Source organism: Solanum stenotomum, chromosome 11, assembly GCF_019186545.1.
Source record: "Solanum stenotomum isolate F172 chromosome 11, ASM1918654v1, whole genome shotgun sequence".
NCBI lineage: Eukaryota > Viridiplantae > Streptophyta > Magnoliopsida > Solanales > Solanaceae > Solanum > Solanum stenotomum.
In genome coordinates this window covers 12,260,494-12,274,538 of record NC_064292.1, presented here as the reverse complement: position 1 = coordinate 12,274,538, position 14,045 = coordinate 12,260,494, and the positions used below count along the sequence as shown (strand labels likewise).

General features: G+C 37.9%; 1 protein-coding gene across 1 annotated transcript; it reads left to right on the top strand.

Annotated features, from left to right (window-relative positions):
- The first annotated feature begins 12,759 nt into the window (after nucleotides 1-12,759).
- Nucleotides 12,760-13,998, top strand: LOC125845655 (probable leucine-rich repeat receptor-like protein kinase At1g35710). Its single transcript, XM_049525203.1, has one exon. It carries the CDS (start codon nucleotides 12,760-12,762, stop codon nucleotides 13,996-13,998), a length of 1,239 nt encoding a protein of 412 aa, XP_049381160.1.
- Nucleotides 13,999-14,045: the final 47 nt, after the last annotated feature.

Genomic DNA, 14,045 nt, shown 5'->3' with positions numbered 1-14,045 from the left:
ACCACAAGTGATCCCAGGTTAACCCTGCTGGCTTGATCATGAGCATACTAAAGATAATAAACTAATGCGAAATCTAAATCATAAATAAAAATGAAAAGATGGGGAATACCCATATACTATAACTGAGATAAATGAAAACTGATGAGTTTAATACAAAGAAGATATTAACTCAATACTAAGTTGAATCTAACTATGTCTGAAATAAGCCTCTAAACTAACTAGAAATATTGGGACATGCCCCAACTAGGTCTAGAAAAACTGAAACTAAAGACTAAAAGCGATAAAGATAAATATGTCACTAGTCCTCGAAGAATGAGGACTCACCACTGATGTTGTTGAACTGAAGATCGGGAACCGACCTAAGCATGATTTGAATGTTGAGAACCTGAACCTACATCACGAAAGTATGTAGCGCACGTGTGAGTCAGCACTTGAAAGGTACTGAGCATGCAAGATAGAATAAAGCTGAAATAACATATAACTGGACAAAGTAATAAAGCAATGAAATAATCTGAACATGATATAGAGACTAAATACTGAGCTAACTGAATGCAATGACTAATTTATAACATGCTAAGGCTGAATACTAAATATACTAATACATAGTCAATGCAATAGAATCTGACTGAACTGTGGGAGCTACTAATAACCGATAATAAAACCACATGAGCTAAATTTGGAGTCCGATGTATACGCCCTATCGAGAGGACACAATACACCTAGCCAAAGGTGTAGAGGCATGATGGCATGATCACTAAACTGATGTTGCCCACAGAGGGGACGACTTACACCTACGTGGCTCATAGTTCTGGACTATATGGGTACGCTGAAACCTAGTCCAACTCGATATTATACTACTCCCAATAGATTAAGTGATTAACACATTATGACTAAATTTCTGTAAGTTACTGGATAGCTCGAACTAAACATCTAAACTAAGGATGCAACAATTAAACTGATATTGATGACTAATAACTGAGGCGTGTATAACTGAAATATCTGACCTAGCATGTGTAATTCAAGAACTAAAGAAATACATAGCTAGGGTTCTGGAATTCATGCAATAAACTGAATATTAACATACTAATCTGATTTGGATCATTCTAACAGCTAAGAACCCAATAATTCTAACATTCAAGAAACCCTAGGTTTAGTCATAATAAGAGAATCAATAAACTGACTGAAAACTAGGGACCTAATGGGTGAAAGGAACCCACTAGTGAAATCCCACATACCTAGTGACGAATTTCACGGAGAAATCCTTTGATTCCTGGGCTGGAAGTGAAGAAAACTTGTTGCGTCCTTAAACTAGGGTTCTTGACTTCTTTCTCCTCTTAGCGTTCTAATTTTTCTAAGTTTTGATTAATGATTTGACTTAGGTAAGTTCTAGTTATGTTTCTAGGCTTAAACTGACTAAAACCTCCTAATTGAGGGCCTAAACGACGTATCTTAGGGGTCCAACGAAATAGCAAAATACCAAAATGACCCTGACTTAAAATCTGCTGAAGCGACCTACGGACTGATCGACGATCCGTCGATGGATCCAAGATCCGTCCTGTCAGTCCGTCGATGACTTCAGAGACCAAGTTCTGAGGGTCTCGACCTACGGACTGATCGATGATCCATCGATGGATTCACGATCCGTCATGTCAGTCTGTCGATTGACTTTAGAGACCAGGTTCTGAGGGCCTTGACCTACGGACTGATCGACAATTCGTCGATGGATCTACTATCCGTCAAGTCAGTCCGTGGGTCATGCCTTAGAATGATTTTTGTCTGAATTTATGGGGATGGTTGCAGATGCAAACCACGGACCACTAGCACGGGTCGTGGGTCACCCTACGGTTCGTGGGTTGTACCTGCAACTTCTGGAAATCTGCATTAAGTTCTGTTTTCGAATACGGGGTTTTATAGAATTCATTTTCAAATAAATTAGGAGGAATCCATGGCAGCCTAGATGAATTAGCTAACCTTTGGATTTGAAAGTCATGAGTATCAAAGTTGAGGTCTTGAGACAGTCGCTTGAATATGCTTTGTACTTAACAAATAAAGAGCAAGCGCAGTATCTATACAAAATCACAATGTACTAGTAGGATCATACTGTCAGTTCTAAGATATGAATGTAAATAGGAAACAAAAATAAAATAATACAAGTCACCACATATATAAACAAGTCACAAATATTAACTTATCCCATGCATGCCACATATACTGCATGAGCATAATAACCTACACCAGTTCTCTCATGGAACCTACACATAAACTACTAGTGTACCAATGTGGTACCTAAACCAACCATTATTAGTGTACCAGCATGGTACTCGAGCCAACCATATGATATCCCATATCAGGCTTGGTACCCGAGTCAATCGTTAGTACATATGTATCGGTGTGGTACTTGAGCCAACCGGCAATCACAAACAACATGTACAATCACACTCACAATGAACAACCACACTTGAAGTCACAAGTAAATTAAACAGGTTCATTGCATGAGATTTTCAACATAATGTCATTTCATATTCACCCCTTTATGTGTCTCCCGCATGCATTGTACAGGAAATACTATAAAGTAGTTAACATGCAAATTTTACATACATTAGAAACAAACAATCATCACCTACTTCAAATCAAGACTTGGAAATTCTGAAGAACCCGATCTTTTACTTTTTGTAATGCCTTGGCTTGTTCTTGGTCAAAAACAATAGTAAAAACACAAAAATCAATGAACAATGGCCTAATATTATCTGGATTATACTCAGATCCTAACCTTAGGCCAATTTCATGATCATCCTACCCAACCAGGGTTTTTCCTACTATAATTTCAAGTTAAAACCCTCTGGATAAGGCACAAGTACCCCTCCCCCCAGACTATGATCAAAATTTCACACACACCTAAACTTAATTAGGGTCCTATTACCCCACTAAACTAATTTAAAATGGAATAAATACAACATAAATATTGATGTGGCATAAAGAGCGTGCACACTCTGTTGAAGGCAAGTGATGAGTGAAAAAATTGGACACATGTCATTTTTTGATTGGTCACTTTATAATTAGTTAGTACACATATTTATTGATATTAAAACTTATATATATTTAATTATTTTCATTTCTTTCTTTGTAAAATAATTATTTTAATTTCTTTCTTACTTTAAACTTTTTATTTTTTTCTTTCATTAATTTCTTATCTTTTCACTTTTAATTATTTTAAAAAATTATGTGTATTCTTCAAAAAAAAAACTATCCTTTGATTTTAACATTTTAATTTTTTTTATGTTTTATTTCATTTACGCAAAAATATTATGGGCGGAATGACCTGAGAGACACTTGTACTTGACTCAATTTGTAAGTTGAATCCCTTTACTTACGATTTTGCCAACTGAATCCTTAAACTGATGAAACTCTAATTTTTAAGCTCCTCTGACCATTGACCGAGCTTATGTAGCACTAAAATGGCTGAGTTGGACAAATATGTGACCACAAGCGTTTTTGAAGCAAGTCAAAATATTGTTATTTTAAAATTGTCAAAATTATAATAAAAAACAATAATAATAATTTTTTAAAAAAAATACTGAAAGTCTCCTTCTTCTTCACTCCACCCCACCTCGCCTCACCCCCACCCCTTCTCTCTTCTTCTTCAGCCCCACACCCACACCACCCTTTTTCTCTTCTTCTTCAACCTCAGCCTCCACCCCCACCACCCCTACTCCTTTTCTCTTCTTTTTCTTCTTCAACCTCAGCCCTCATCCACCTCACCCTCCCCCACCCCAACTTCTTTTCTCTTCTTCTTCTTTGACGTACACAATATCACCTATAAAATCATCAAATAAAAAATTGAAAAAAAAAATTGCAAGAAAATGTAACATTCACCTTTTTTATAAACTTAATTCTTTAAGATCTATTATTTGAATTAACATATAAACATATTTTTTCTAATTTGAAGTTTTCTTGATATCTCTTTTTATCAAAACAAAATAAATAGAACCTTAAAGCATGTGCAAGAACTAATTATAATCTATCACATTTTGTGATTGAGAAAATTGTTGAGTGAACTATGAAGAAAGATGAAAATGGTTTTTTTTTTTTGGGCTGAAAATGGTAGAAGGTGGGAACAAAGAAGATGAAATGGGAAGGGAGTGAAATGAGTACAGTGAGAGAGAGAAATTTTTTGCATATTTTTAACTATTATTTATTTTAAAATATTTAATTTATAATGTATCATTAGAAAAATAATAAGAATAAGAATAACAATAATAATAATGTGTCTTTAAAAAATGACGTGGTATTTCATGTGTAAAATGAGTGTACTGTAGCACACCCATCAGATAAGAAAGGGGTCTAAAATATTGTGTTTGAATGAGTTTAAGGGTTTAGTTGGCAAAGTCATTAGTACATGGATTCAACTTACAAACCGAGTCAAGTACAAAGGCCTCTCAGGTCATTCTGCCAAAACATATGTGTATTAACTTAATTTAAATACAAGATAAAGAAAACAAGAATATTTTAAAAGAATATTATTATTTTTTTAAATGTTTACACACATGGCAGGCGTGTGTGTACAAACATAGCCAACTTGAGTGGTTGAAGGTGCCACGTCAGCACAAAAGGTGCACAAAAATACAAAAAAAAAATGAGTTTAGGTGGTAATAGGACTCTAGTTAAGTTTAGGTGTGCCTCTGGAATTTTGATCATAGTATAGGAGGTACTTGTGCCTTATCCCTAAAATCCTGCCCTAAGGCCAACCATCATAGATTCTAGGGATCAAAAATCATATTACAAGTTAGGGGAGTAATTAACTTTTCTTTAGCAAAGAGAACGATGGAAAATAGTTGAAAAATGCCCAAAGTTGCCTCTGCAGTTCCACAAAATGAGATAGCCAAATAATAATAGGTTTTGGGACTTTTATGCACACAAAAAACCCGACTTACCCCACTATAGCGACCCAACCCTCTATAGTGGCCCCACCATAGCAGAATGAACCGCTTTAGCAAGAGTTAATTCCCCCTGCTTTAGGGGCATGACACCCCCTATAGCAGGTTGCACGGAGGCAGTAGCTCGGAAATCCTTCTCAAAGCCCCCATTTTGCAATACACCTTTGAATCTTAACATTCTATCTAATGCTCTTTCACTCCAAGTTCGATACCGGGAGTTTTATTCACCCAAATTTGATTCTAAAAGGCTCTATGGATTCCTTAATGTCTTTGCTACTAGAAAACGTGATCCGAGCTTGGATATATAGCCAACCAAATTTTGGATTTTCCTAGACCTCAACTCACTCAGATTTTCTCCAAGGCTGGCCTAGCCTATGATTTTTCGAGTCACTACCCAAAAAGTTTTCGAATCCAAAATTTCCACCAAATGGTCTACCCATAACAATAAAAAAAGGTCGTTACACATAGAAAGTACAAGACATTGTTGTTAGCTCTATTACAAAAGGCTAATCTAAAGTTAAGGAGCTAACAAATTCCAAGAAAGTTTCAAGGGAATTGACAGGAAAAAATTGGTCCAACTACAAAGGGTTGTTAAAACTCTAGATCTAAGAATGTAACAATGAATGAAGAAGTGCCTTCCACGAGCTCAAGCTAACCAGTGCATCTTTAATACTACTTTACATAACCCATTTTAGATGAAAAACTAAGATGAACATGTTCCGTATGCATGTGGTTGTTGTACAATGAAGAAGAAGATTTATGTTGGTCTGTAGGGCTTGGTGACACATAAAATATAACAAGTGTGAAACTGTTACTTCGTCCTTAGACCATTGAAGATTCCTGGCTTTGTTTAGCATATTGCTAAGACCCTCCTTGGCTAAAATGAAAAGGAATGGGGTCACTCTGTCTAAGTCCTTTTTGGGGAGAGAAGAAACCAACTGGATTGAATCAACCACAATAAGGAGAGCATGCCTTGATGGTGTCTATGATCTCCTCTTCTGTGAATTCCCTTTCTTTTATTCAGTAATGCTAGCTAACTGCTAAGCCCTCAAAGTTAGCAGTAGGTCTCCAAGGCTCATTCTCAGATTTATAAAGTGTTTGATAGAATCCCCATATTCCTTCTTTCATTTGTTCTTTCTTCTCAATCAAGTCATTTTTGTCTTGAGTTTATCAATGTGGTTTCTCCTTCTATTGGAATTAGCTATCTTTTGAAAGAATTTGGTGTTCCTATCCCCTTCTTGAAGCCAAAGGCACCTTGATTTCTGTTGCCAAGAGATCTCTTCTACCAGGACTAATTTTTAGATTTCTGACTTCAGTGTTATCATTTTGGACAGTTAAGTCGAAGTTAGTGCCCTGATTCCAGCATTATATTCCAGTGTTAAAAGGTGAGACTTGGTTCTTTGTGCCTCTACCTAACTAAATTTAGAGTGGTCGGACCTTTTTCGCGTCATGGGAGAAGTAGAAAGTCAGAAGGAGAAGAAAAATCTGAATTAGAGTGACAAGTGAGAGATCTCTCTGGTGCTGGAATCACACTTCTGAGGGAAGTTCTTAATGTTGTCTTGAGATCGGCTTTGTCGTCTGCGTCTGGAAAAGTATCACCATTGGACACATAATTAATTGGAGAAGAAGCTCTAGTATTACAATTAGAGTTTGTATCATCTTTTGATGGTTCAGTTATGAGCTCTTCAGAAAGGGCATTAGACTTATTGGAGCAATGAATAAAACTAGAAAGGCCTGCCCTTCCAATTTTTTCTCGATTACCCAGATACCTACAAATTCTTTATGCAATCTCCTTCTTTTCCATTCAAGAAATTTTGTTGCATATAATCTTCAATGACGTCCGCTAAAGTATGTGGATGATGACTTGTAAGAAATTGTGCCCCGCGCAAGTAAATGTTGCACTACTTGACAATGTCAAATATATTACAATTTTTAAGTTTTGTGGCTGACAACCACCAATCACAATTTGGATCTACACATCTAAAATACTTTTATAATTGTTCATTAATTTGAATTTTCCATGGGTTTCGACTATCCAACAACGAAAACGGGTATATACACAGAATATGCATTGAATTGCATTCATTCATTATCATTTACCTGGTTGTTGTTGGGTTTTCATGTTGAACACGTGCTTATGTGTTGTGAATTTTACTTGGTGATTATCTAACATTGTATGAGAATTGTTTATTGTGTTGATCATTTTGGTGTTGGTTTTAGAATCTAGTCTATAACAAACGCAATGGTTACTCATTCTAGGCTGAATAAAATTATCTTCTGATTTAGCCCTGCTGTCCTCCACGTCATCACTATGGTTCATACCAATACTTTCCTCCTGCGAAAGAACCTTGTCCTCAAGGTTCTGGGAAGGCTCAACCCCATGCTCAGCGAAATCAGTTAAACTTAATAGAGTAATTTGTTGCTCAGGCTCTCCAACGCATCCCTTTAATATTGAAACATGAAAAACAGGGTGAATGCGGGCCGTGGCTGGAAAATCCAGCTTGTACGCGACTTGACCAATGCGCTTAAGGACTTGAAATGGTCCAAAATAACGCCTGCCCAGCTTAGGATGGTGTTGTAGGTGCACAGTGTTTTGATGGTATGGCTTAAGCTTGACAAACACCCAGTCCCCCACAGCAAACTCAAGCTCAGAACGATGTTTGTCGGCCAACTTCTTCATTCGAGCCTATGCCTTAATCAAATTGAGCTTTAACATAACCAAAATTTCATCCCTATCGAGGAAACACTTTTCCACCAGATCACTAGAACTGCTACCCCTGATGTAGCGAGTTATAGTAGGAGGTTCTCTCTCATAAAGAGCCTGAAAATGAGTCACACCTGCCGAAGTTTGGAGCAATGTATTGTACCAATACTCGGCCCATGGCAACATGGAAACCCAATGATGTGGCGAATCAGCAACATAACAACAAAGATATTGTTCCACGCATTTATTAAGTGCCTCAGACTGCCCATCAGTTTGTGGATGGTAGGCACTACTCATTGCCAAAGAAGTCCCCTGCAATTGATTGATTTCCTGCCAGAAGTTGTGCAAGAACCGAGGATCACGATCAATGACTATGGTTCTTGGGGGTCCATGAAGAAGAATAATTCCCACCACGAAGGTTTCAGCAACAATATTTGTGGAAAAGGTGGACGGTAAGGGAATGAAGTGACCATACTTCGTTAAACGATCAACCACCGTCATGATAGTAGATTTTCCCTTAGAACTAGGTAAGCAAGTGATATAATCCATTTTTATGTCTTCGAACACCAAATCGGGGATTGGCAAAGGTTGCAACAATCCAGCCGGATGGTGATGAACACCTTTCATTTGTTGACAAGTTTGACAGGAAACAACAAAATTATGGATATAACGCCTCATTAGCTTCCAGTAAAAATTTGAAGCTAATCTATGATATGTGCGAGCCACCCCGACATGCCCACCAATAGCAGTGTCATGAAACTCATGTAACAAGTGATTACGGAGTGAGGAATCAGAGGGAATGACTAATCGTCCCCTAAAAAATAGAAGGCCATCACGAAATACATAGCCCAAATAGGTGGCAGACTGACCTTCTAATTGCTTCTAGATATCAAGCAGTTCGGGGTGTGATTGATTGAGAGATTTCAATTCTTTCTCAAGCTCATAACTGCGAGAAGAAATAGCCAGTAAGACAATGTCGGAGGGACGAGAAAGGGCATCAGCAACTTGATTTGATTTCCCTGGGCGATAGATAATTTGAAAGTCGTAATCCACCAACTTGGTAAGCCATTTCTGTTGTTCCGGCGTTTGTATAGCCTGGTTGGTCAGATCTATTAGTGATTATTGATCAGTGAATATTGTAAACTTGCGTCCCAATAAGTATTTACGCCATTTACTCACAGCTGAGTAATGGCAAACATCTCCCTGTGATAAGTAGATGTTCCCTGCATGTGTGTGCTTAACTTTTGGCTAAAATAAGCTATTGGGTGCCCTTTTTGAGATAAGACAACCCATATACCTCGCCCAGACACATCAATTTCCAGTTGAAACTCTTGGGAAAAATCCGGCAGTACTAGTACAGGAGTTGTGCTAAGTTTAGCTTTTAAAGTCTCAAAGGAAGCCTGTGTAGAAGTATTCCACCTAAATGGTTCCTTGCGCAACAAATCAATGGGAGGTCCTACTATAGATACATAATGATGAATGAAGCGCCGGTAATAGCCGGCAAGACCTAAGAAACTACGGACTTCCTTAACATTCTTGGGCGGAGGCCATTGTTGGATAGTTGCAATTTTGCTTGAATCCACACTTAGGCCTTGCTTAGATATTACGTGTCCCAGGTACTCTATTGAATGTTGAACAAATAAACATTTGGCCCTCTTGTCCACTAACTGATGTTGTCGAAGTAATTTGAGCACTGATCGTAAGTGGATCAGGTGGTCCTTCCAATTGGGGCTATAGATCAAGATATCATCAAAAAAAACCAGCACAAACCGTTGGAGATAAGGCCTAAATATTCCATTCATGGTGGCCTGGAATGTTGACGGACCATTGGACAACCCAAATGGAATCATAAAAAATTCGTAGTGACCATCATGTGTTCGAAATGCTGTTTTGGCGACATCTTCTATTCTGACCCTAATTTGATGGTAACCAGATAGTAAGTCAAGCTTCGAAAAATAAATTGCACCATTTAACTCATCGAATAGCTCATCAATAGTGGGAATAGGAAATCTATCCCTCACAGTAATGGTATTGAGAGCCCTATAATCCACACAAAATCTCCATGTACCATCTTTTTTTCGAACTAACAATACTAGAGAGGAGAATGGACTCCTGCTAGGCCTGATAACCCCATCTCTAAGCATGTTCGCAACCAATTGTTCCATTACATGTTTTTCGAAGTAAGGATAGCGATACGGCTTAACATTAACTGGTTCAGCCCCAGGATTTAAATGAATCGCATGATCTTGTGACCGTGAGGTGGCAATCCTTTTTGGTTTAAGGAAAACATCAGAAAACTCATCTAAAATAGGGACCAAGTCTGGATTAGTGACTTCCTCATTTGGGACTTCATTTTGCACTACTTGTAGGCAGTAATATGAAGATATTGCATAGTAGCGACGTACCTTCGAAGGCTATGCAATTGAACTGGCAATGCAGTGTTTGGAATATCCCCTTTCCAACATATTGTTTTCCCTTCTGAAGTGAATTCAACAAACACTCAGCATAATCTTGCACCACCCTTCCGAGTGTAGAGAGCCACGCTGCCCCAAGAACAATGTATGCACCATGCATAGGAAGCAAATATAAATCAAGTGAGATAGCATATCCCTGAACCGTTAGACTAACCTATCGTACAACACTTTCACAACGGAGTCGTTGACTGCTACCGACCATCACAGAGAAATTAGGAGTGGAGTCCACTGGAAGCTGCAAAAAATTAGCTACCCGCTTCTGGACAAAATTATGGTTACTTCCTCCATCCAACAATACTTAGACAGGAGATCCATTTATGTGCCCGATAAATCGTAATGTGGATGATGACTGTCCACCTGCCAAGGAATGATATGAAATAGCAGACTGCTCTTAGACCTCTAGAACTTATAGCTCTTCGGCTAATAGGTCATCAGAGATAAATGGTTCTGGAAAGTCGGGTTGAATATCTGAGCCCTCTGTTAGAAGAAGTAACTGAGGCGGAGTCTTACACTTGTGGCATGCAATGTATATTTCCTCACAATAGTAACATAATCCACGCTCACGCTGACTCTGAATCTCGGAATGGGTAAGACGTTTGAGTGGTGGGCGGTTCAAAGCAGAAGTCATCGTCCTTGTTGGAGATGGAATGAACGAGGTTGAGGAATATTGATTAGGGCTAGGCAAAAGTGGTGCCCCTCTGTTTGCAAAAGCTGGTCGATTCGTGCCTTCTCTGCCTGAATGCGACGCTCATGTATATGTGCCTATTTAAGTGTCATCATAAGTTTTAGGCTCATGACTGAAAACTGAGTTTTTGATGTCTTCTCTAAACCCAGAAACAAAAAGCCTTACCATCAACCCATCTGAAATATCATCTATCTCGTTAGCTATGGCTTCAATATGACCCTGCAACTCCGATATTATGGTTACTTACCTAAGTTTTGCCAGACGGCCTTCAGCAGATTCAAGACTTTTGGCTTGAAATGAACCCTTGCTTTCTCTACAAAATGCTCCCATCCGATCAATTGTTTGTTCCGAAATAACTATTGATACCACTCAAGCGCATCTCCATCAAGATAGAATGACACCATCGTGAGCTTTTGTGAATCTTCAATTTCGTAAAAATAAAAGTAGCACTCTGCTTGAAAAATCCAAGCATCTGGATGCTCTCCACGAAATCGTCCAAAATTCCACAGCCGCTGGAGGGTTATCCTGTCGTGCTATTGCCATTGGTGGTTCATAATTTTTTTTACTCACTACCTCCAGTAACATTGCACGAATTTCCGCTAATTTCTTCTCGAAGGGAGTGGTTGCTTCCCTAACAGATCCATCAACAAGAGCCTTGAGTCGTTGTTGGTCCTCCATTAAAAGACCTCTGGATGAAAGCACCAATATAACAAGCGCAATAACGACCAACTGATCACTATATTAATTACTGAACCAGATTACAACAACTACTGATTACATAAAAAACTGCAAGGAAATAAGAAGAAACAGAGAAGAGATGAGAAGAGAATTACAGAAGAAAATAGAGATGAGAAATAGAGATACGACGAAACAACAATAGCCTATCCTAACTATGCTTAGAGATAATAGATTTATATCAGATACTTCCTACTTCACTTGTCGCATACTTAGCGCGCACTTTGCCCCACGTTCTGTTAGACAAAGTCAACAAATCTTTTATATGGTATTTTCACACGGTTACTCCTTCTAGACTAAATAAAATTATCTTCCGATTTAGCCCTGATGTCCTCCACGTCATCGCTATGGTTCATAACATAGTCCGAGTTTTATAGAGATGGATTTATATTTGAGACTTATCACAGGTTTGAATAGTGTTGGACTGACCCTCAACATCGCTTCATGCATGTATTTTCATACTCACCCTTTCCTTTTCTGCACCTTTATTGTGCAGGTTTTGAGCTCGGCACAAGTGACAGGTGACCCTCGTTACTTGTTGATCATTTGAGATTCGAAGGTAGCTACTTGGTTGATCTATAATTCCCAGATCTCTTCTATCCTTACGTTTTGTCAATATCTCTCTCGTTCCTGAACTTAAGTATTTGTTTTCGTACTTTGAGATTTTTTAGAGGCTTGTAGTTATGACACCAGGTTTTGAGGAGTTTTGACTTGTCTTCCGCATTTTATTTATAGTTTATATGAATGAGGTCATTTAAGACACGTTTTGTTTTGAGCTTTTACTTCCATGTTTATTATTCTTCTTATTGATTGGAAAGAGTTTGCTTACCGACTGGTTGATTGAGTTGTGACAAATAATATATATGAATTATATACATTACTTTACACTTCAGTGTGGTATTCAATATTTTTTTACAAACACCGAATATTTTGTCAAATATAAAAATATCAATACTGCAATATCAAGAGTTATGATTACGTTATGAAATTCAATATCTACTATACCATGTCAACCTCTTATTTTGGATGAGGAGAGAAAATACAGAAAGATCAGTTTATTCAAGTTATTTCCATGATACAGAACTTATTTGTTTACTGCTTTTTAATTTGATTGATTTTGTAAGGAAACTACTGCTACATATGAAAGAAGAATCGCGAAGTACTGTGTGTTGAGACTTTTCTTCTTCTCGACCCATTTGAGCAAAAATTTGAACAATTCCACGCTCTATGGCCCACGAAAACGATATTACTTATTATAGATGCCTTATCATTCTCTTCACAGTTACTTTTGCTTCCACTGAGAAAGCAACTGCTCTCCTGAAATGGAAAGCAACTTTCCAAAACAAAAATAATTCCTTATTGGCTTCATGGACACTAAGTACTGATGCATGCAGGGGTTGGTATGGAGTTATATGCTTTAACGGTCGGACAAACAGGTTGAAGATTACTGATGCTGGTGTCATTGGTACACTCCATGATTTTACATTTTCATTTCTCCTGTTTCTTGAATATGTTGATCTTAGCATGAACCAGCTCTCTGGTATCATCCCCCCTACAATAGGAAACCTAACTAATCTTGTCTATCTTGACATGTCGATCAACAAGATTTCAGGCAAAATCCCACCTCAAATCGGCTCACTATCAAAGGTTGAGACCCTCGTCATCTTTGACAACCATGTAAATGGTTTCATTCCTGTTGAAATTGGGAAGATGAAGTCACTTGAGGTTTTAGACTTACAGAGGAACAATCTTTCTGGTCCGATTCCAATAAATCTAGGTGACTTAACTGAGCTCGAAAGTTTGCACCTTTATTCTAACCAACTTTCTGGTCCCATTCCTAGTGAATTAGCAAATTTGAAAAATCTTTTTGATCTGGAGCTATGCGATAATCAGCTTGGTCGTTCAATCCCAATAACTTTAGGTGACTTAACTCAGCTCAAAATTTTGTACCTTTATTCTAACCAACTTTCTGGTCCTATTTCTAGTGAGTTGGCGAATCTGGAAAACCTTAATGATCTACATTTATTCTATAATCAGCTTAGTGGTTCAATTCCTGCTTCCTTTGGCAATTTGAGAAACTTGCACTCACTACATCTCGGTGATAACAAACTTTCTGGTTCAATTCCAATAACTATAGGTGACTTAACCGAGCTCAAAAGTGTGCAATTTTATTTAAACCAACTTTCTGGTCCCATTCCTAGTGAGTTGGGAAATTTGAAAAAACTCACTTATTTGGATTTATCTGATAATCAGCTTAGTGGTCCAATTCCCATTTCCTTTGGTAATTTGAGAAACATGCGGTCACTATATCTCGGTACCAACAAACTTTCTGGTTCCATTCCAAAAGAAGTTGCATATATGGATAACTTGGTTGTCTTATCAATAAGTTACAATGAATTTTCAGGCCATTTGCCAGAGCGGCTTTGCAAAGGTGGGAAACTTGAGAACTTCAAATCTTTTACGTAATGAAGTAAGGGGATTGACTAGGATTAAGGACATCCTGCAGCTTACCA

Coding starts and splice junctions, on each gene's coding strand:
- LOC125845655 (XM_049525203.1), top strand. CDS start 12,760: ATGGCCCACGAAAACGATATTACTTATTATAGATGCCTTATCATTCTC.